Here is a 21,358-nt window from a genome sequence, read left to right as displayed (position 1 = left end):
TCTGGTTGTCTTGAATGATATAAACATAAGTTTTAGTTTATACCTTGCAGGAGTTAGGAAAGATAGCCGAGCTTTTGACAGCATATGGACCCATCAAGTTTAACTTTCCAACCAAATATAGAAGGATGTCAAATGAAAGCTCATTAATAAATACATCCACCTGCAAGAACGAAGATGAACCTTCTGTCAAAAGAAAAGAATGAAGGTGAGAATTGAGATTAACTAACTGGCAGCTAAACAATTCTGTGTAGTTGAAACAAGCATATTATTAAAGTATCACACCTGCTTTAATTGAAAGAAGAAACGCATGGCCGTCTTTCCATACTTAGTAACTGGATCTGGGGTAAAAAACTTAAATCGAAAGAATGTATAGGAGGTGATAGGAGAGATGAGTTCTTCCCTGTGTGTCAAATAGCAAGAACTCAATTCCAAATCTCCTTGCAAGTTTGGAAGAAACCAGCAAAATGCAATTAGACAGGAAAACAAATATAGATATTAGCACAAGACTGACCACAGATTTCTTCGTGCAATGAAATACTGCGCTGAGACTTTGAATGAACTTAGAATCCTGATTTTAGATGGAAATATTTGCGTAACAACACGGATATCACTTATGCAGGTTTGGACAAGTGGGAAAAAAATATCAGTATCAGAGACTTCATGAGTGATGGTAAAAACAATCTTGTCAACATTGATGATTACATGTTGAGAACTTGCACCACTTGCCAATCTATCCCTCACAGAAAAAGGCACATCATCGTCCACATCCAAGTAAGTATAATTGTCCCATTTCATATGGTTAACAGTAAGTCTTGAAGCATCAGAAAAAATAGATTCATCAAAAACCTGCACTTTAAATGGATTTCCCGGCTTTTTCACAAACTCTAGCAAGCCATCAACAAATGCAATGCCATAGTTGTTTTTCTTGTTGACAAGATGGTACGAACTTCTTGGTATAACCTTGTAAGGTTTTCCATCATCACTGTCATCCTCAGAACTATCAACCCTTAGAGAAACTGTGCTCCAAATTGAACACAGCTTGTCAACATCAGAAGAAATTTCAACGAAATCTGATCCTTGAGAAAAACTAAGGGCCAACTCTTTGCCTTCATTGTTCTTTGCACATAAAGACAAAAGAGAAATACATTGTGTGTTGGATCTCCAGCTCTTATGGTGTTTCACCTGGAGAAAAAAAAAGGTGATAGTCTTTCCAACAACCACATAGGTGCAGCATCCCTTGTAGATAACTATGATTAATAGCAAGAATCAATTCCAGTATATGGGATTATAGGTATCAAGCGATAACCTTAAAAAGGGCAAACCTAGTGTCACAGGCTCCCACATGAGTGGGGTCTGGTGAAGGGATAAACGAGGCAAGCCTTCCCTCGAAAATGCGGAGATACTACTTCGAACCCGCGACCTAGTGGCTCAGTGAGACAGCTCTCACCAGTGGCGAACCTAGGATTTTTATATAGGGTGTGCCGTAACAAAATTTCCATATACAATTCTATGTAAGGCATATATAATTTTAAAGTAAATTTGGTAAACAATTCGATAAATAGATATAAAGTTTAACATTCAACAATTAAGCATGAAAGTTGCATACATTAGGTCTCGATGATGCTTTGCGACGGTGGCTGACGCTAGGGCCAAGGGCGGCGGTGGCTGGTGGGCACTATGGCCAAGGCGCGACCGCGCGAGGCAGCGGCGTGGCGGTCGTGCTCATGGATTGCCGGTCCCCTGTCTCCTAATCATGGAGATGGAAGACAAAGGAACACCAAAGGCCCAAAGTTGCGACTGTGATCTACGATCCGTTCGTCCTCGTGTCGTGGAGATGGAAGCCAAAGCCAAATGCTGGAAGCTAGAAACTGACTAACAGGGCTGGGTGGGATCTTGATGGGCCGGGCTTAAAGTGTGTCGCGGCCCACCTGGACCCACCATTAGGTCCGCCTCTGGCTCTCACCACTAGACCAGGCATGACCTTCTCTATCAAGAGATAACCTTAAATAGAAAAAATAATTCTAGTGTAAGGTATCAAGTAATAACCTTAAACAATGCGTATTCACCAGCAAGGGAATAATGGTATGCACCAATCACTTGGTATGTACTTCCAGTGTTTTTGACTGATACATACATATGTTGATTAAGATCCCTTATAGCAACAATAGCTCCTGTTATGGCAATAATACATGGATTAGCAGTGTTATTTAGGTCTATAAGATGCAGGTCTGTCGTTAAGCAGAATTACCATCAGGTATAGTATAATCCATGGGATCTAGCTGTGCCTGGTGACTGGTGCCACCAGACAGTATTTTCTTCTGAGTTGAACCAGAACTTATTATCCCATAAACAGGAGCAAGTAGCGACGAGATCATCTGCAGAGAAAAGCTATACTCATTGGATAATTCATAATTTCATAGAACATAATGTGTAGTTGAACTGCACCAAATCTGACTTGGATAGCCATGACCAAATGTTTTATACTCATAAACTGCAACGAATGCATTTCCATATTCTTGATGAGATATTTTTCTCAGTTTGTCTCCAAAACATAGAAACATAGGAATGCTTGCGTGTTTGATGGGGCACCCCCGAGTATCCGCAAGATCGTGCAAGAGAATGTTAACCTTTGGGGAAGGCGGGAGCAAAGGATATTAGACAGCTGTGGCCATAATTTGGATGGTGTGGGGGCTGCTGCCCCCCCCCCCCTCTTTCCCTCTTTTTTTTAATTGTAACTTATTTTTTGTCCCCTCTCTTCCTGCCTTCAAGGGCAGTTTGTTCTTTGGTCTATCTTAGAACGTCCTTATTCTTCTTAATATAATGATGCACAATTCTCTTGCGTGTTCGAGAAAAAAAGTTTGTCTCCAAAACTGAGTGCTTGTCAGTTGTCACAGAAGTGGATGCAAATAGCACATGTTGCCAAAAAGATATATATTTTTATGACAACTTTTGCAAGGAACCAGGGTTAATGGGGGGGGAGGGGGGAGTGCGCATAGCTGAAAAGAAGGGTGTTAGTATATGACAGTATCCATGGAACTAATGATGAAAATAGACATGATATATGCAGTCATAAATGTGCCAAATAAGCTCCAATTCTGAACATGGAGACGAAAGAACAATTCAAACCATTTGGTCTAGAATGTAAAGCAGGGTGTCAATTATGATAGTTCTCCTAATTTTTCTCGTAGTCTCTATTTGTTTTTCTAGAACTAGTCACCCATAAATTACAGACAAAACATAGTAAGTCAGAGAGAGATAGAGAGAGAGAGAGATCACCTCAACGTTTGAGAGTGACATTGCAACCTCCAATCCAGAAAGAGACCCACTTCCAGACCAATCACCACACAAACGTTCAAAACCGGAGTGACCATCCAAATTTTTTCTCTCGATCTTGAGATAAGCAGAGAAATGCTTCAGTATCTGATTTTCACGTGATGAAAAATCTAGTGATATGTTGCCTGTTACACTTCCAGGTACAGAACTTGAGCTTGAAGGAGCTTCGTGATCATAACTACGCATATTGTCTGCTTCTACAAATGGGAGATATTCTTGAATTTCAGACTGAGGTGAAAGATCAACAGACTTGCTGGATCGAAAATGAGGTCCTGGTACATCTCTTAATTGTTCACGGGAATTCTTGCAGATATTACTGACAGTGGAGATCGAAAGGCGCTTCACTTCAAACAAAAACTCCATGCCAAGCTTCATTTGTTGAAGACTCGCATCGACTTCAAAAGTTAATCCCTGATGTGTACCTAAATGCAGGAAAAGATATATAATTTATTGGCGGCACAATTGAACTAAGGATAGGCATATAAAACAATTACCTGATTTGTCCAAGACAACAAGAGTCAGAGATATCCAAGTTAACTCAATATCAAAGCATTTGATGACACTCAATTGGGATTCCATACTTTGAACATGAGCACCTAAAGGCACTGTTGTTGCCCCTCTCTCAGTATACTTGTTGGTAACACCTCCTGCAGAAATTGGAGCTACCGTATCTTTGACTAAGTTTGATGTTGCCCGCAGTGAGAGATCCACAAGCAGCCCTAAGTGAACTTTGCAACACAGAACAAGCTTAGCTAATGAAATTGTTTCCAGAAAGATCAAGCCACCCTGCCAATAGCAGTTATATAGTATACCTTAGAAGCAAAGCAAGACAACAAAAAACGGGGTGCCAATTAGGAACAACTCAGAAATAAACTAAATGCTTCATAGCTGGACATTTTCACAATAAGAACATGCAAAACAATGTCAATATACCTGAAACCATGTTAGCAGAATCAGCAGAAAAGACTTCAAGAGGAGTGGTGTACCTGGATTTTGCATTTGACAACCTGAAGACCATCATGGATCAACAGCGAGGTTTTATGTTTGCTGTGCTGCCTCAAATCGGATAGGTAACTGTGTATTCTGTAGTCTCCAACAAAAACCTCTGAAAATTCAATTTTAATTGAATACAAATTTCCTAGAGAAGCAGATATGCGACGACTACTAGATTCATGTTGCAGTTTCTTGTCAGTCAAGTTGATATTGGAATCAACACTAATATGAAAGACACATTCTGATATAAGGAGCTGGTTCTTGCTATGCAGTAAGCCACTAGATATGTATTCATGCTGGAGTATATCATTATAAGTTCTCATTTGAGATTGATTCTCGAACATCACACACTGAATTCCAGATAGGCTAACGATTAAGTCTGTGCATTCTCCATTAAGGAGAAGTTTCACAGAAGAACTTTTCAAGCAGAACCCAACATCTAGAGCTAATACATCAAGTAATTCCTGTGCTGCTATGTTGTCAAATACAGGTGAGCTGCTGATGCAGTTTATAAAACTATTGATAAACACAGTAGGATTTATCCGAAGTCCACCACGTGAAGCACTAAAGATGATGTCTGATGACTCCAAATCAAGTTGCAGTTCAACACTGAGTTCTACATGAGGATCCGATGTGTCTTCCTCCGCAATATGTTCAACAAGCTCCATTGTGCTCCCCTTCATATCTTTTTTATAAAACGATGCTAGTCTTCCAATAAAATCTCTGGAATATTTGAAGTTTCCAGGATCAGACTTCAATGCATCCAAATGCATGCTTTCGATAAGCTGCAGAGTGTTGATAACCACCACGATAGAGTAAAAAAATAGTGAGTTAAAGCAGACATTACAAGGAGTAGAATACTTGGTTCATAAATATAAGCCATGAAATGATTTAGGGAAAAATATATTTGTAGTTCTTAATTCTATTTCTCGCGTGTACGCAAATCTAAGTCATGCATTTTTAGTCTCTTGAAAAAAAAACTCACAAAGCATAGATAAATATAAATCAACAAACGATTTAATAATGTCAAAAAACTGATATAATATGTTGTGCATGTTAAGGCCCATGTGGCCCATATTAGTTGTGCCTATATATTCTACCAAGTCCTAAGGACTAATTGTACTTGCTCTAATCCAAGGTTAGTAACATGGTACCAAAGCAGGTTAGGGCCTATTCTTCTTTTTTTAGCCGCCATCGCCACCATCTCCCTGCTGCCGTCGCAGCCTTCTCCTTTGGTGCGTCGGCCGCTGTCGCGGCTTCACGACCTTCTCCTCAGGCGAGTCGGCCGCCGTTGCACCTTCACCTCCGGCACCGCCATCGCGACTCTGCTCGGATCCACCGCCGCCTGGCCTAGATCTGCCATCGCTGTCGTCCCAGATCTGGTCGTCTTCCCCGCCGTCCGACCCTCCTCCACTCGGATTCCTTCACGCCCGTCGTCGCCAAGCCCGCCTGGTCACGCTTGGCCTAGATCCTACGTCACCATGCCACCGTCTGGGCCCTCCGCCGCGCACTGGGCCGCGTACAGACTGGCGCTAGGCCCGCCTGGTCGCGCCTGGCCTTGATCCGCCGCCGTCAGGCCGTCGTCTAGGCCCTCCGCCAACTGGGTCGCGTCCAGACTGCATCCAGGCCGATGCAAGGCCACAATCTACGTGCACAGAGGTGTGGTGTCCCTCACCAGGATCTGGTTGGAACAGAGTGTAACACCCTGAATTTGAGGGTATAAAATTTCTTTTTTAATATCCACCAAATTCAGGTGTTACCCTCTCCTTCCTTCCTTTTCTTCTCTTTTTCCTAAATAATGGAGAGTCATTTTGTTATATATTGGCGTAAGCCTACTGAAGTGAGCCCTAGAGGTGCTTTGGTGGTTGCATTCATGTCGTTGCATAGTGTTTCTAAGTGTAAAAGGTGTTTGAAACATGTTAATATACCTTGTAGAAGCTTTCGATAAATTTTCATATTTTTCGGAATATTTTTCTATTTTCTGGAAACCAAAATCTAATTATTTGAGGTACTTAAAAACATTTTCAAAAACTCTAAATATGTTTTTTGAGTTCGTTGGGTGTCAAATCATGTCTAGGAATTTTCCTAGAATTTTTGGAGTCTTCATGATATTTTTCAGACATTAAATACGATTTAAGCCATTTTCTGGAATTATTTTAATCCTAAAAATTGATTTATTTCGAAAATTAAAATATCTTTAAACCCTAGCAATATATATATGGTTGGAGTCCTTTCGTCGAGCCCGTTCCGAATATCAGATCCATTTCGCGAGTCGAGAACCACAGCGCCGTCAGTTCCTCGCCGAAGTTCGGGGCGGTTCCAACTCCAACGAGCAATTACTTTCAATTCTGGCGTCGTTGGTGAAATCCGAGGATACCGTTGTGTTTGTATCGTCGAGGGCTTCATCTTGGTTCTTTCGGTTCGTCGATCGGACCTCCGACTCGACTCCGGCGAGGGTCTTCTCCGGTGAGCAAACTCCATTGTTCTTTTTTCGTCCTCGTTTTTCACTGTTAAAATTGCAGCCCTCAACCGGCACGGTCGACCCTCGCCCCCTCTATCTTCCCCTCCCCCCCCCCCCTCTCCCCTCCCCCCACCTCCCGTGGTGCTGCTACTGCGGCAAGCAGTAGGGCAGGCGAGCTCGCCCTACCCCCTGCCCGCGCTACCTCCTCCCCTGGTCGACCACAAGTGCCCATGGCAGTTCCTGTGTGTGCACATGAGGGAGAGAGGAAGAAGAAGACGGTTTTGTAAATAAGACCCTCAAGAATATGTGTAAATAAACAATAATTTCTGAGCTTGGTAATTTTATTTGCTAGCCCTCGCAGGCTATGGTTAACTACGTGTAGACCCCAGTAATTTTAAACGTCCATACCTTCCATGTTTTAAATCCGTTTTGAGCCGTTCAAGTTGCGTTAGGTTCATATTAACGATGTCCATGCGTTAAAAATAGTGTTTCATCATTTCACATGATTTAAATAATTTCTTAAATATTTGTTTAACTGATGTTTTAAATTTAGCTTTCCAGTTGAAAACAAATTTATAGTTTTAACTTACGCTTTATAAATATCTGTTAATGTGATCAATGTCAACTCACATGTCTTGAATTAATACCAATTTAGTGTAAACGTGACATCTATTTAGTAGTTTTTGTGTGTCGTTAGTGCGATGTACGTTGATTTGCTGAGTACGTTGATTTATACTCACCCTTGCTTTCACAAAACACCAGGTTGACTTTGGTGCAACCTATGCTCAGGTAAAGAAGAAGAAGGCGTCGAGACGGATTTCCAGGAGTTCTAGGACTTCGACGAGTTCGAGGATTACGCTAGTGACCTCCCCGAGCCAGCTGCTTGTGGTGGGTTTATTTACGTTGGCTACGTTTCTATTCTGTGTACTTTGATATATATTATGTAAATGACTCTAGTCTGTAATATTAGTATTTACTCTTTATTATTAATCAAAGCATTATGTATGATGAGTCATATGTAATCGTTGTGTATGTGAGGATCCTGGCACGTACATGGTTCACATTCGGTTTGCCTTCCAAAATCGGGTGTGACACAGAGGCTCAGGTTCATTGTGTCTATTCTTGCTGCGTGATTGATTATTTACATCTTTTGTCAGTCACGCATCAATTGATCATCATGTCAGTCAATGCAATCGTGGTATACATCATTCTTGATGGCCAGAATTATCCAAAGTGGGCCTTTTGTGTTCAGACTGCACTGTGTGGTCATGGTTTACTTTTTCATTGGACTGATGATCGTCTCTTGCGCGTTAAAAAAATGACTGATGATCCACCTGCTCTACGTAAGGATCGTAGTAATGCTGCGGATATCAAAACTTGGCAGATTAATGATGGCAATGTGATGGTGGCTATGGTTCATAGCACTAAACCATCCATGATTATGAGTCTGTCCAAGTTCACCAATGCTAAAGCTATTTAGTCTCATCTGAAATGTCATTTTGTTCAGGACAGTGGTGCTCTTTTACACACTCTGATGCAACATACAGTCATACACATATTATTGAGCAGAATGATATGACTATTGATGAGTATTATTCTGCTTTTGATCGTTTGATGAGTTCTTTGCTATCCATGTTGCCAACCTGTGCAACCAATCCATGTCCAGCTTATCAGTTTATTGAGAAGTTCTTCACATTTGTCATGGGAGTTCGGGCTGAATATGGCACTCTTTGTGCTCGTCTACTCCACACTTCTGATTCTATTACTATGGCAAAGGCTTTGTCTGACCTTCTTGATGAAGAGACTCGTCTCAAGTCAATGTCTTCTGCTACTGGTTCTGGCTCTCATAGTGTATTGGCTGCTGCTCACAAGTCCTATGCACCTAGGAGTTCCTTTTGGTTCCTTCTGAGCATTTCAAGAAGAATACCATCGGTCTGAACATTTTTTTGCTAAATTCTCAAAGAAGTTGGCTAATTTTCGTGCACAGCGTGCAGCTCGTGGTCGTAGTACTGGTTCTACACCTAGAGGTTTCGTTGCTATTGCTTCTACTTCACCTGCTACAGCCTCGTCCTTGACTTGGGCTCTTGATTCTGGAGCCTCCTTTCATGTGACTTCTGATCAGTCCCAGTTAGTTTCTTCCACACCTGTCACAGAAGACGCTTCTGTTCAGACTGCTGATGGTACCTTAAGTCATATAACCCACAAGGGTTCTCTTTGCACTCCACACTTTACTGTCCCTAATATATTTTTTGTACCTGAGTTGTCTATGAATTTTCTCTCAGTCAGGCAAATTACTGATCACAATTGTTTGTTGGATTTGATGAGTCATCTTGTTTTGTATAGGATCGTCGCATAGGGGTTGTGATTGGGACTGGCCGTCGCCGTAGGACTAGTCCTCGCCTCTACATCCTCAACACCTTGCGCCTTCCTCCACCCACTATATCATCGGCACGTGTGCTCTCCGCAACTTCGATTCTCTCAGCCTCTTTTGCCCAATGGCATCACTGTCTTGGTCATTTGTGTGGATCTCGTCTGTCCACTTTAATAAAATCGGGTTGTTTAGGTCGTACATTTTTTTAGTCTACTTTTCATTGTAAGCTGTCATATTGGAAAACAAATAGAAGTTCCTTAGTTTACTAGTGATTCTCATTATGCTAGACCTTTTGATCTTGTTCACTCTGATGTTTGGGGCCCAGCTCCTTTTGTTTCAAAAGGTGGTAATAAATACTATGTCATTTTTGTTGATGATCATTCTCGATATACTTGGATTTATTTCATGAAACGCCGTTCTGAGTTGCTCTCTATCTATAAGTCTTTTGCTCGCATGATTCACACCCAGTTCACTACTATTAAAAAAATTCGCTCTGATTCTGGTGGTGAATATTTATTCGATACTTTTCGAGAATTCCTAACTTCAGAGGCTACTCTTCCTCAGCTTTCTTGCCCTAGCGCTCATGTTCAAAACGGGGTTGTTGAACGCAAGCACCGTCATGTCATAGAAACTGCTCGCACTCTCTTGATTTCTTCGTTTGTTCCCTCGCATTTTTGGTGTGAAACAGTATCTACTGTTGTCTATCTCATCAATAGACAACCATTATCAAAACTATCTGGCATAACTCCTGGTGAAGTTCTTTTTGGAACTCCTACACGCTATGACCATCTTAGAGTTTTTGGATGTACATGCTACGTTTTGTTAGCACCTCGTGAATGGACTAAATTGAGCGCTCAATCTGTTGAGTGTGTTTTTCTTAGATACATTCCAAAGCATAAAGGCTATCAATGTTATGATCCTTTAGCCCGACGCATTCGTATTTCACATGATGTGAGTTTTAATGAAAATCGACCTTTCTTTTATAACTCCCTCACGCATTCTTCTTTTTCTACAGAGTCCACCTCTTTCATGTGGCTGCCTCCCATCCATGCTCCTTCATCTGGGTCTTCATCTTCCACTACACCATCAAATCCAACATCCCCACCTAATGTTCTCATTCCCATTACAAATCCTTCTACTTCAGCACCCACTTCAAACTTCGCATCTAAACCACCAATTACCAAAACCTACATTCGTCATCCTCGCACTAGTCCCACAGCCGATCCTGATGAACCTATTGTTGATGTTTGTACTAACAATGATGACTCTCCAGTTGTTTCTGATTATCTACAGATAAATGATGGGTCACAGCCTGCTGATTCATTACCAAATCACCGGGGATATCATCTTCGTGATCATACTACTGTAGAGATTATATGGCTAAGATGGTTATTAGCTAATCTGGGTGTCTCTTGTGATACTCCTACACCTCTTATGTGTGATAACACTAGTGCCATACAGATTGCAAATGATCCTGTGAAGCATGAGCTTACCAAGCATATTGGTGTTGATGTTTTCTTTACTCGGTCTCATTGTCAACAGAAAATTGTTATTCTTCAACATGTGCCCTCAGAAATGCAAGTTGCAAACTTCTTCACAAAAGCACAAACAAGAGAACAGAATCGACTCAACTTGATCAAACTCAATGCTTCAGATCCTCCACTTCCACCTTGAGTTTGAAGGGGGGTGTTAAGGCCCATGTGGCCCATATTAGTTGTGCCTATATATTCTACCAAGTCCTAAGGACTGATTGTACTCCCTCTAATCCAAGGTTAGTAACAGTGCATACCTGGCAAACCATGAAGAGTTCATCCATGCAGAAGAAAGCTAGGAAACCAATGATCTTTCCTTCTAAGTTAGTTGAGATGACGTTTCTCACCCCGAAGAAGGAATAGACATAGTTCCTGCAAGGAAAAATAAAAGAATTAAATGCAGTTGAAACATGCAACCTGATTCCACAACAAATGGTACAATAAACAATTTTGATTGTCCAATGTCCATCATAGCTATTGTATTACATGCTAATATTATAACAGTCTCACAAGACAACCTTTCAGACTCAACTTGTCATGCCAAATACCAGACCAAAAATATAGTTTAGGTAACATAATGAAAATCTTGAGTCACACGTCCGCAAAAATGAAAGGTCAACAAATGTTACCTGCTAGCTGAAATCAGGAAACTGCATGACAGCGGTCCGCAAATGTGAGACTGCTGGTTTGCATCTAGATTATCTATCAGAAGAGTTAAACCAGCAAAGATGAAGCGAGCATCAAGCATAACATGCCCTGGATAAACATTCCTTGCACTACTTTCTATTTGTAGCTGATGATGTTCTTGGGGCTCCTTCGCACTAACAAATGTTTTATGTGATTCTTTGGTATGAAAATTTGCTATTGGAGGAGTTGAAGAAAGCGATGCTGGCCAAAGAGCACATTCCACATATGCTAGACTGAAAACTATGCAGGACCGGCTATTCATCTGAGAAAGCAAGGGCTTGTATACGTCTTTGCTATTTTGCAACATATTATATTTATCAAAAAATAACCGTATACTTGGACCAGTAACCAGTGCTACAATACGAAGAGTGTTTTCTGGAATCACATCCAACATTGCAACCTTTATTCTATGATTTGATGATCTCAATTTGTCAGCAACTCCACTTGTAGAGTCTAGATGGGTATCATCATTGTTCGAAAAATCAGCTGATCTTTCAGTTGGTTCTTTTGCCTGTTTGTGGTGCATGAACTGTCTGTACAGCAGATAAGTTGATGAAACACATAAATAATCCAAATCAAGGTTTAGTCTCCCAATTGTGAATCTACATTGTTGGTAACCACTTATACTTATGTAAGGATCAATCAGAAAAGATTTGAATTCAAAAATAATAGAAGGTTTTTCATGATGAATCACACCCGATTCATTGTATGCATTGCTAATTATCATCCAATTTGACCATAACTCATCCATATCACTCTTTATAAGGGCAGTGGACAAATCATCATTGAAGTAAAGAGATCTGTCGGCTTGTTGTCGGGAGAATGGACTCATACTAGCTGAGTCACACCAGAGGATTATCCTAGAGTCAGTGTCCTTGATGAACTCTGATGTTCCAAAAGATGAACTCCTCCTTGGACTGTTGTTACTATCTGCTTGTACCAACTTTGGGACACTGGAAAGGCATGTCTTCAGTTCCCCGAGAACTAGATAAAATGATTGTGTGGTGCAACCAGCTGAGTAAAGTAAACATGATGACTTCATTACAAGATGCACTGAAGCTAACTCATTCTGAGTGTTTCTTCTGTCTGATCCTTTCATATCAGTGAAACAATCAACGAACGGTAACAAGGTTACAGACAGTTCCCCAAGGTGTACGCTGACATGAAGCTCCATGTCAACATCATAAGTAGAACCAGGAAAAAAATATGCATATGATGCCTTGTTTCTAGGGCCCATCATCGCCCACACTGGCCTCCATATGAACACAAGAAACCTCCATAAACATAAGAAGGGCATAAGAATTTTCAACAAGAAAGAAACCAGAACTGCTTTTGATGATTCCTGCTTTTTCAGTTGCTGTGATACAATCAGTTTTGAACGTGCAGCACGCCGTGCTCTAGCAATAGCTTCTACAGGAATCTTATCCTCCAGATCAACAACAGTTTTCCATTGATGTCTAATAGTACCCAAAAATTTCTTGTTCCTTGATACCCTGCCACAGTTCCTTACTACAATCTTGTCTGAGGGATACCCTGCTAATGTCAGCAACAATACATAAGCATGGACATAGCTCCGCCAGAAAGCAGCACAGCTTACGGCTTTTCTTAAAGAAAACCTTTGGCACACTACTGAATTGTCAACCTTTTGTGCAGCAGCTTTCCAAAGCTCTCTGCCGTTCCTAACTGCATAATCTTCCTTTTGGTTTGCAATATCCAATATCACCAGCAAAGAAGGAGCAAACTTTGGTGAAATTTTCCAGCAAGTTTTGGGAACATGAATGCCAAAGGCAGAAAGTTGCAAATTATCCAATCTGACTGAAGCAGATACGCCAGTGAAAGATGCACTGCAATCTACAGAATCATTCTCCTTCATCAGGAATTCAAATTCAGCGCATTTAACAGACAATTTATTCTTCTTTCTGGATGGAATTAAAGACCCAACTAGTCCTCTGAACAGAGTGCTGCGGAAAACAGGCTCAGGGCCGAACCGTAAGTCGGTTGTCCTCAGTACAAAAAAATGGGAGTCATCAAGGTATCGAATTTGTATCATGACATCGTCAAACCGCACCTGACCACAGTTCAGAAGGAGAGTCGAAAACACTGAAGTGAACTTATCTTCCAGGGAGTGAACTACACTTTCGATCATCTCATGCAACATCTCACCCTAACAAGTAGAACAGGTGGACAGTTTGTCGGTTTTTAAGCAAAGCATTGAAATAACTTGACTACAAATACAAGCGTCAACTGATGCAAGTTAAGTACCTGAGGGTCCAATGATGCAAGCACTCGCTTCTTCTCCTCAGATACCCACTCCTTATAGTCTGGCCGCTGCTTCCTCGGCGCAGGCTCCCTTCAGAATGAAAAACAAACGTTAAGAGATACTCCATTGTAACACAATGGTTCGGCGCAACAGCCGCGACCACTGCCCCCACCAGTATGGGCGGACGGGGCGGTGCGAACGCAGGGGTCGCCAGTAGTACCTGAGGGTGAGCGCGACGTCCACGCCGCGCACGACGGCGTCGATCGCGGGGGCGGCCCATGGCGAGGCGGCGAGCTCGACCTCGGCGGCGGCCGCGCGGTCGAACGTGGCAGGCCAGGACGGGGACTCCCCCGCCCCGGCGGCGGCGTTGAGCGCGGCGACGTCGAGCTTTAGCCCGCGCGCGACGACGCGGGCGCGAGCGAAGAGGCCTGGCTCCACACGCAGGTCCGCGGGGTCCACCGCCAGCCACGGCCGCAACGCGGCCAGCAGCCGCGCGCGCAGGGCCTCCACGAGAACCATCGAGACGTGGGGCACACGCCGCTAGGGCTCCATTGGGGGTCTTCGCCAGCGGCGAGCTGCGAGGGCGAGGAGGAGACCGGGTTGCGGCGGTTGCGCTTTGAGGGGATTGGGGCAGGACGGCGCGGGGGGGATGGGGATGCTTCGCGTGCGTTAGGGCAGAGTAGAGACTAGACAGAATGGTCGGCAACGGCAAGACGCTGCCTGTTTGGTTAATGGCGACAAACGGGGATAACGATAGTGACGACGCGAGGAGCTAGAGCTTTCCATAAACGAAGAGTAATGACCAATCAGCTGCTGCCATATTCCATTACTTTTTTCTCAATTTCTTTTTTCTATTTAATGCTGCAACTACATTTAAAAGGTTTAAAAATCTCATGCATTTTTAACATTTTAACTTAAATTTTGTCTTGAAATTTTGGCATTTAGACAAACAATGAGCGCAAAACAACATAATTAATTGAAAGCAGCAATATCACGGTTATAGGTGTACATTCGGGCCGCCCGGCCCGGCCCGGCTGTCGGTGTTTTGGGTCCGCCCGCACACCCGGGGTTGCCCCTCAAGGTGCTTTTAGGAGTAGGACGGTGTCGACGACTGTAGCAAAATGGTTCGTGCCGATCGCACGAGGGACAACGGACAAGGTTTGCAGGTTCGGGCCGCTTAGAAGTGCGTAACACCCTACGTCCTGGTGAGTATATGAGCGTGGTTACAAGAGGATTCTCTGGATAGAAGGCACAGAGAATGTTTGTGGGTGGCTAAGTAGAATAGGGTCGATCGATCTGAAGGGGTGCCCCCTAGGCCTTATATACTCGGCCGTGGAGCATTACATGTGATACGATAACAACAAGTAGCTGAAAGATAGTAAACCTCTTGAGTTTATCTTTTCGTAACCTCCGCCGACTTATCCTCGCATGGCTCCGTTGCATGGGGGCTTCAGCGCGGGAAAGTCGGGTCTCTGTTTGTGATTCATTCGTTTGACGTTGTGGGCCGCCTGTGTTTGCACTAGTCAGTCCCACGTCTTCTTTATTGGTTGTCTTTCCCTAGGCCCACGAAAGAATGACCTTACGAACTATTTGGGCCCTTGGGCTTTTCGTGAGGCCTTTTACTTCTTTAGTGGACCCAGGGGATATCTATCCCCCACAAGCCCCCGATCTTTGAGTTAATTTAGAGGTAATCAACTCAAAGATCCAAGGTCCGGAAAATGACTTCCTGCTGTCTTCTCTGGCTCTGATCACTCGTTCGACCAAAGTTTGGTTTTGTGCTTGTGCCTTAGAGGTCGGCATTTTGGGTTGTAAGACTCTAGACTTCATTGGGTGCACCGGAGGTGCACCCAATGGGTGTAGCCCCCGACCTTTGAGTAGATTTTACAAGATAATCTACTCAAAGGTCTTCTCCAAAGATTATCTCCATTCGCGTTCCTGTATCTCAGTTGAGGATTGACCTTTCCAATCTTGTTCTACGCCTTAGAGGTCGGCACTATATTGATTTAGAATGATAATCCATGGGGTGCACCGAAGGTGCACCCAATGGGTGTAGCCCCCGACCTTCAAGTGGATTTTTGAGGATAATCCACTCGAAGGTCTTCCTTCTGTGTCCTTTTGCTGAGAATTATCTTTTCTGCTTGTAAAAAATTGGCATGATGTCATCCGCGCTATGTCATCAGTTTTTATGCTTCAGAGGTCAGCATGTTTTCTGTCTTTTGCAGCCGAGTTCGCAATCCATCCATATCTCGCTAGGTAGTGTAATTTATTTGCTCTGTGACTGATTGGACATTTGATGGACGTTCTCTGTCTAGTCTTCAAGTCATTTCTGTCGACCATATTTTGCACTCCACTGGCTATATTTGGCTTCCCTCTAACTCTTGTTGATATCTCATTTTTGTCTTGAGGTATTCACTGCACGCCCTGCACGGATGTGACCGTTTGAAAAATATACTGATAATTCCTGGGCGTCCCCCCCCCCAATGGGTGTGGGCAAGAGATGGCTTGGTACGCTGAGTGTTTTAGCCTGGTTGCCTCTGAGTAGTAATGCGATGGGACGGCTAGTGTAATCATATCCTTTGCGCTGTTGACTGGAGTCCCAATGGGTGTAGTGTTGCATGAAACGGCGTCCGCCGCCTGACGTGTCTTCGGGTGGGTGGAAGTGCTTATTGAATGCCTTGCGACTGTTCAGTGACCGCGGTTAGAAGTGAGCGGTTGCCTTTCCCTTCTATAAATAACCCTTTTGCTTCTCTGGTTTCTTCGCATCTCTTCGTTGCTTCTTACTGCCTCTTCTCCTTCTTCTCTCCCAAAGCTCTCAACCATGGGCAAGAACAACAAGCGTAAGCGTGAGCCGACTCCTCCATCAGAGGAGTTTGGCGACTCGGAGTACTCGGAGGAGGAGTTCTCCTCCGAGCCCGAGGGGTCTCCGGCTCCCGTCTCTCCCCCGGCGTCGTCCGATGACTCGGACGACTCCCAGGGAATAGCCGCGGAGGTCTGGACATACATCCGGGCCGTCGAGCGCGCCGGGCTCGAAGGCTCGGATGAGTCGGAGTACTCCTCGGATGAGGAGGACTCGGACGGCGGCGAGGAGGGTGAAGACGACGACGACGACGACGACGACGATGACGACGACGGCGGCAGCAATGGCGGGGGCGACGGCGACGGCAGAGGCGGCACCAAGGGCGGCAGCGGCGGCAGCGGAGACAGCACCAGGGGCAGCAGCAGGGGCAGCACCCGGGGCGGCGGCGGCGGCAGGGGCAGGGCCAGTGGCTAGGTGCCACTGGTCTTTTTAGATTTTAGTATAGTTTAGTATATAATGTAGTAGTAATTAGTGTAATTTAGTAGTAGTAGTAGTATAATGTAGTTTAGTAGTAGTAGTAGTGTAGAGTAGAATTAGGGAAGTATCAACTCATAAAGAGTTGGTTTGTAACTTGCTGACTTCCCTTCGATGAAAGTTGTCGTTTATTTCCTCTTTTTGATGACTCTTCACTGGTTTTGCTAAATGTTGAATCGATTCTTTTGATGTAGTAGAAATAACGCCGAGCAGTTGTGAAGATTGACATCAGCGTTTTAGAAGTAACACTGAGCAATCGAACACAAGACCAGCATTTTAGAAATAACGCCGAGTGATAGAATACCGGCATCAGCATTTTAGAAGTAATGCTAGGCGTGTGAACACGTGGTCGGCGTTTTAGAGGCAGCGCCGAGTGATTGAAGGTCGGTGTCGGCATTTTAGAAGCAATGCCGAGCGATTGAACACATGGTCGGCGTTTTAGAGACAGCGCCGAGTGGTTGAAAGTCGGCGTCGGCATTTTAGAAGTAATGCCGAGCGATTGAACACGTGGTCGGCGTTTTAGAGGCAGCGCCGAGTGATAGCAAGTCGGCGTCGGCATTTTAGAAGTAATGCCGAGCGATTGAACACGTGGTCGGCGTTTTAGAGGCAACGCCGAGTGATAGCAAGTCGGCGTCGGCATTTTAGAAGTAATGCCGAGTGATTGAACCCATGGTCGGCGTTTTAGAGGCAACGCCGAGTGATAGCCAGCTTCTTCAAGTTTCTTTGAGGAAAATGGCCGAGTGATGAGGTGGCACATCGGCTTTCTTGGAAATAACTGTTAGATATCCACGTGGTGTGCTGAGATTTCGGAGATGACCGCTGGGTGATGACCGGGCACTTTTTCAAAAGGTATCTGGCTCAAGAATATCCCTTAAGTGTCGCGCTTTCAGCCGCCTTTGCTTTCCGTGCCCTAGTTCTTGCATTTCCGCATCTGAATCTTCTCTGCCACTCGCCTCCCACTCTGTTTCGCTAGCGAGAAGCAAGAATGGCGCCCAAGAGGAAAACCGCGAACTCGTCTGCTGCAGTGATCCCCGCCATCGATCCCAACAGTCAGTTACCCTTCGCAGGTAACCATATGTCTGTGATTTCTGAAGTTGAGCTTCTCCGCCTTGTTTCCGTCGGGGTTCTCCCTCCACGGGAACTCTGTTCTTGGCGTTCTTGCCATGGGACTACTGTCCCAACCGAAGATACCCACGAGTCAGTGGTCTATACCCCTTTCCTTCTTCGCGGCCTCGGCCTTCCCATATCTCCTTTTTTCCGTGGCATCCTTGATTTTTATCATATCAACCTGACTCACCTGAACCCTAACTCCATTCTCCAAATCTCTATTTTCGTTCACCTTTGCGAAGCTTTTCTTGGCGTGCTGCCGCATTTTGGCTTGTGGAAATATTTGTATCACTGCCGTCCTGGGATGGCCGGGGGGCAACATCAATTGGTCGGAGGTGCCAGTTTAGAGATGCGCCGGGGGCGGAAGACCGAGTATCTCGAGATACCCCTCAAGGATAGCATTAAAGGCTGGCGTCTGGAGTGGTTTATAATGGACAATTATGGAAACTCTCTTCCTCCTCGTTCAGGGAGACAGGCAGACGTTCGCACTCCGAGTTGGACTGAATCTCCCACGGACCAAGAAGTAGCCGAGGCGGGCGTGTTGCTTACTGAGGTTGGATTACTGAAAGAGAGAGGTCTGACTGCCGAAGCTGTGGTCACAGATTTTGTTTTCAAAAACATTCAGCCGCTGAAGGACAGGGCCTATCCAGCATATCTCTACCGAGGGCTGGCCGACCCAACTCGAGTTACTAATAGGAGAATTCCTTCTGTTGATTTGGTGAGCCGACTCGAGATGATCCTCAGGGGTAAGGTTTCAAACGTTGGAGCTCCAGTGGCATACTCGGCTTGGAATCTGCCTTCTCCCAAAGATTTCACTCTTTTTGTGTCCAATCCGCCCGTGACAGATAGCAATTTGGGTCTTAGAGTTCGACCTTCTGCTGAAGATGTCCGTTCCTTAGTTGCTTCGCTCGGGGAGATACCTGATGATGAACGACAGATTTATTTTGAAGTGCCCCTGAACCCTAGTGACGCAGACATAAATGACATGCTCGATCTGCTAGCTGAGGATTCGTCTGATACTGTTCCTGATGGTACACTGGCAGTGGTGCCGCCTCCAGAGGTTGTTACGACCTTGGATGTCTCGAAACCTGCCAATATTCGCCCGAGGCGTCCTAGCCGAACCAGTCAGCCCGAGCCTTCTGCTGATGATCAGAAAAGGAAAAGAAGACGCCTCCGGCGAGTGTCTAGCTTTGATGAGGACGCCAGCACCTCAGCTCCTACTGCTGAAGAAATGACTGCGACTGGTCTAGCTGACGTTGATCCCAATGGGTGTGCTCCGCCTGTTGCTGACCCTAATGAGGATGCTGTCTGCGCTGCTGCTGTGGAAGATGAGGAGGAAGAGAATGAAACTCCATTAATTCGGAAAAACAGTCGGCAGCTCGTCGCTAGCGGTGGTAGTAGTGGGGTTCCTTCTCCTGCCTTGTCTGCTCTTATTGGTCTGCAAGAACTGTCCATGACCAATTTTGATCAAGCTTTAGAGGATATGGTCCCTGAGAACTTGCTGTTGGAACCTGCAGACGTTGATGCAACAGAAATTTGCGCAGCCGTGCCAGATGCAGGGTTGAGGTCGTCCCGTGCCTCGTCGACCTTAGAGCGCGATCTTGAGGGCCGGGATAATGACTTGGACCGTCCTGATCCTGTGGAAACAGCTGAAGGCCCATCGACCTTAGAGGTGGTCACGGCAGAGAGCTTGGATCCTTTGAACAGTGCTGACATGTGCCCAGCCCCCGAGGGTGTCGCCGGGGAGGACTCCACTCAGGTGAGGAGTGTAGGCCACTTCCCAGCCCCCGAGGGTGTTGCCGGGGGTGACCCGGCTCAAGTGGGCAGTGCCAACCTTGACCCAGCCCCCGAGGGTGTCCGAGTGGGGTCTCCCTCCTGCACTTCTATGGATGTTCATGTGGGTTCACCTCCACATTATGGCGGCATGACGGTGGCTCGGACTTCGGATCAGGGGGTCGCTTTGGAGGGCAGCATCCCCACTGGTCTAAAGTTGAACTCTGCTGAATGTACTGAGCTTGTTCCTGCTGGCCTACTACGAGCTGCTTCGGGTGGTGGTCTGATACCTGATTACCAGCTGATTTCTCCTGACCTGGGGATTTCTTCGTTCTTTTCCAACCTCCAGGTGCTGTGCCGTGCTTTAATTTGATCTCTATGTTGCATGAATTGCTGTCATTATACTCATCTGTTCTTCTCGTCAGGCTTTGGTGAATGGATTGGTCAGTCAACTGAAATCACAGGGTGCTTCTACCCCAGAAGTGGCATCATCTCTCGAGTGTTGGAATCCAGTGTTGCTTCGCCGTCGTGTGTCTGAGTTGGAGGCCATCAATGCTGGTCAGTGTCCTTTCTTCTTCTTCTTTGCTCTTGTCCGTAGGTTGTTTTACCTTCTGATCTCGTTTTGTTTGAATACTTCTTGATAGGGATGACTCGGCAGATCATAGTTCTTGAAGAAAAACATTCTCAAGATCAAGCCGAGATGACTCAACGATGTGCTGACTTCGAGGAGAAGTATTCTCAAAGTCAGATCGAGTTGAGTCAGGTCTCTGCGGCTTTGGATGACGCTAACGCTCTGAGCTCTTCTCTTCATGTTCAGCTTAACTCTGAGAAGGTAGCTTACGAACCTGTGCTTCGCCTTATCACGATCTTGGATTCTGAATGAGCTTGATTTTTGCTTGTAGGAAGAGAAACGTAGCCTTGCTGCTTCTCGCGACAACTTGGACAGACTGTACCGGGATTCCAGTAATTCGCTGACCATCTTGGAGAGGAGCCACCGCTTTACGATGGAGGAACTTGACAATCAGCGCCGTCAACTGCAAGAATCTTCGGACGAAGTGGCCCGCCTTACACAGTTGCTATCAGCAAAGGATGCCTCCATCAAGGAACTCCGAGCTTCCAAGAAAACCATTGCCCGGGAGTTGGAAACTGCTCAGCAGGCTGTTAAAGTTGCTGAAGAGGCTGCTGTCACTTTCAAAACTCAGCGCGATAAGGCCCTAGACAAGGCCATTCGGGCGGGACGAATTTTGATGAGAAGACCTGGCGTGGTTGTCCCCGAGGATATAAGAGCCGATGTGGTTGCTGCCCCTGATTCCTCGAATCGCCCTTCTTCGTCAGTCGTTCCTGAAAGAGACATTGGAAGATAAAGAAACAGTTCGCGTGCTCTGAGCGCGCAGTTAGCATGAGCGAGTATTTATTTAGAGGACATCAGCTTATCACTCGAATGTTATGATTTCTTTCTTATCGTATCAGAATTTATTAGTTTGCAAATTTGTGGTATGCTACATGATAA

General features: G+C 45.0%; 1 protein-coding gene across 3 annotated transcripts in view; it reads right to left on the bottom strand.

Moving 5' to 3' along the window:
- Positions 1-14,373, bottom strand: part of LOC103640525 (uncharacterized) — a 70,508-nt gene extending 56,135 nt beyond the window's left edge. The window contains exons 1-12 of one of the 3 annotated variants that reach the window (XR_002266247.3): positions 13,858-14,335; positions 13,640-13,727; positions 11,320-13,541; positions 10,948-11,062; positions 4,320-5,111; positions 3,828-4,119; positions 3,277-3,755; positions 2,249-2,375; positions 2,047-2,171; positions 512-1,182; positions 283-400; positions 44-160 (exon numbers count right to left, since the gene is read on the bottom strand). Coding sequence is in view for 2 of the 3 variants with exons in the window: in XM_020546517.3 (XP_020402106.1) it covers positions 44-160; positions 283-400; positions 512-1,182; positions 2,047-2,171; positions 2,249-2,375; positions 3,277-3,755; positions 3,828-4,119; positions 4,320-5,111; positions 10,948-11,062; positions 11,320-13,541; positions 13,640-13,727; positions 13,858-14,156 (5,445 nt within the window). In the remaining variant the exon portion in view is untranslated. Of the gene's footprint in view, positions 1-43; positions 161-282; positions 401-511; positions 1,183-2,046; positions 2,172-2,248; positions 2,376-3,276; positions 3,756-3,827; positions 4,120-4,319; positions 5,112-10,651; positions 10,799-10,947; positions 11,063-11,319; positions 13,542-13,639; positions 13,728-13,857 lie in introns of those variants that run through there. The other 2 variants (XM_020546517.3, XM_020546518.3) reach the window with 2 other exon arrangements.
- Between the last annotated feature and the right edge of the window lie 6,985 nt (positions 14,374-21,358).

This window comes from Zea mays, chromosome 1 (genome assembly GCF_902167145.1).
Source record: "Zea mays cultivar B73 chromosome 1, Zm-B73-REFERENCE-NAM-5.0, whole genome shotgun sequence".
NCBI lineage: Eukaryota > Viridiplantae > Streptophyta > Magnoliopsida > Poales > Poaceae > Zea > Zea mays.
Note: the sequence above shows the minus strand (reverse complement) of the source record. Positions and strands in the feature narration are given on the sequence as shown.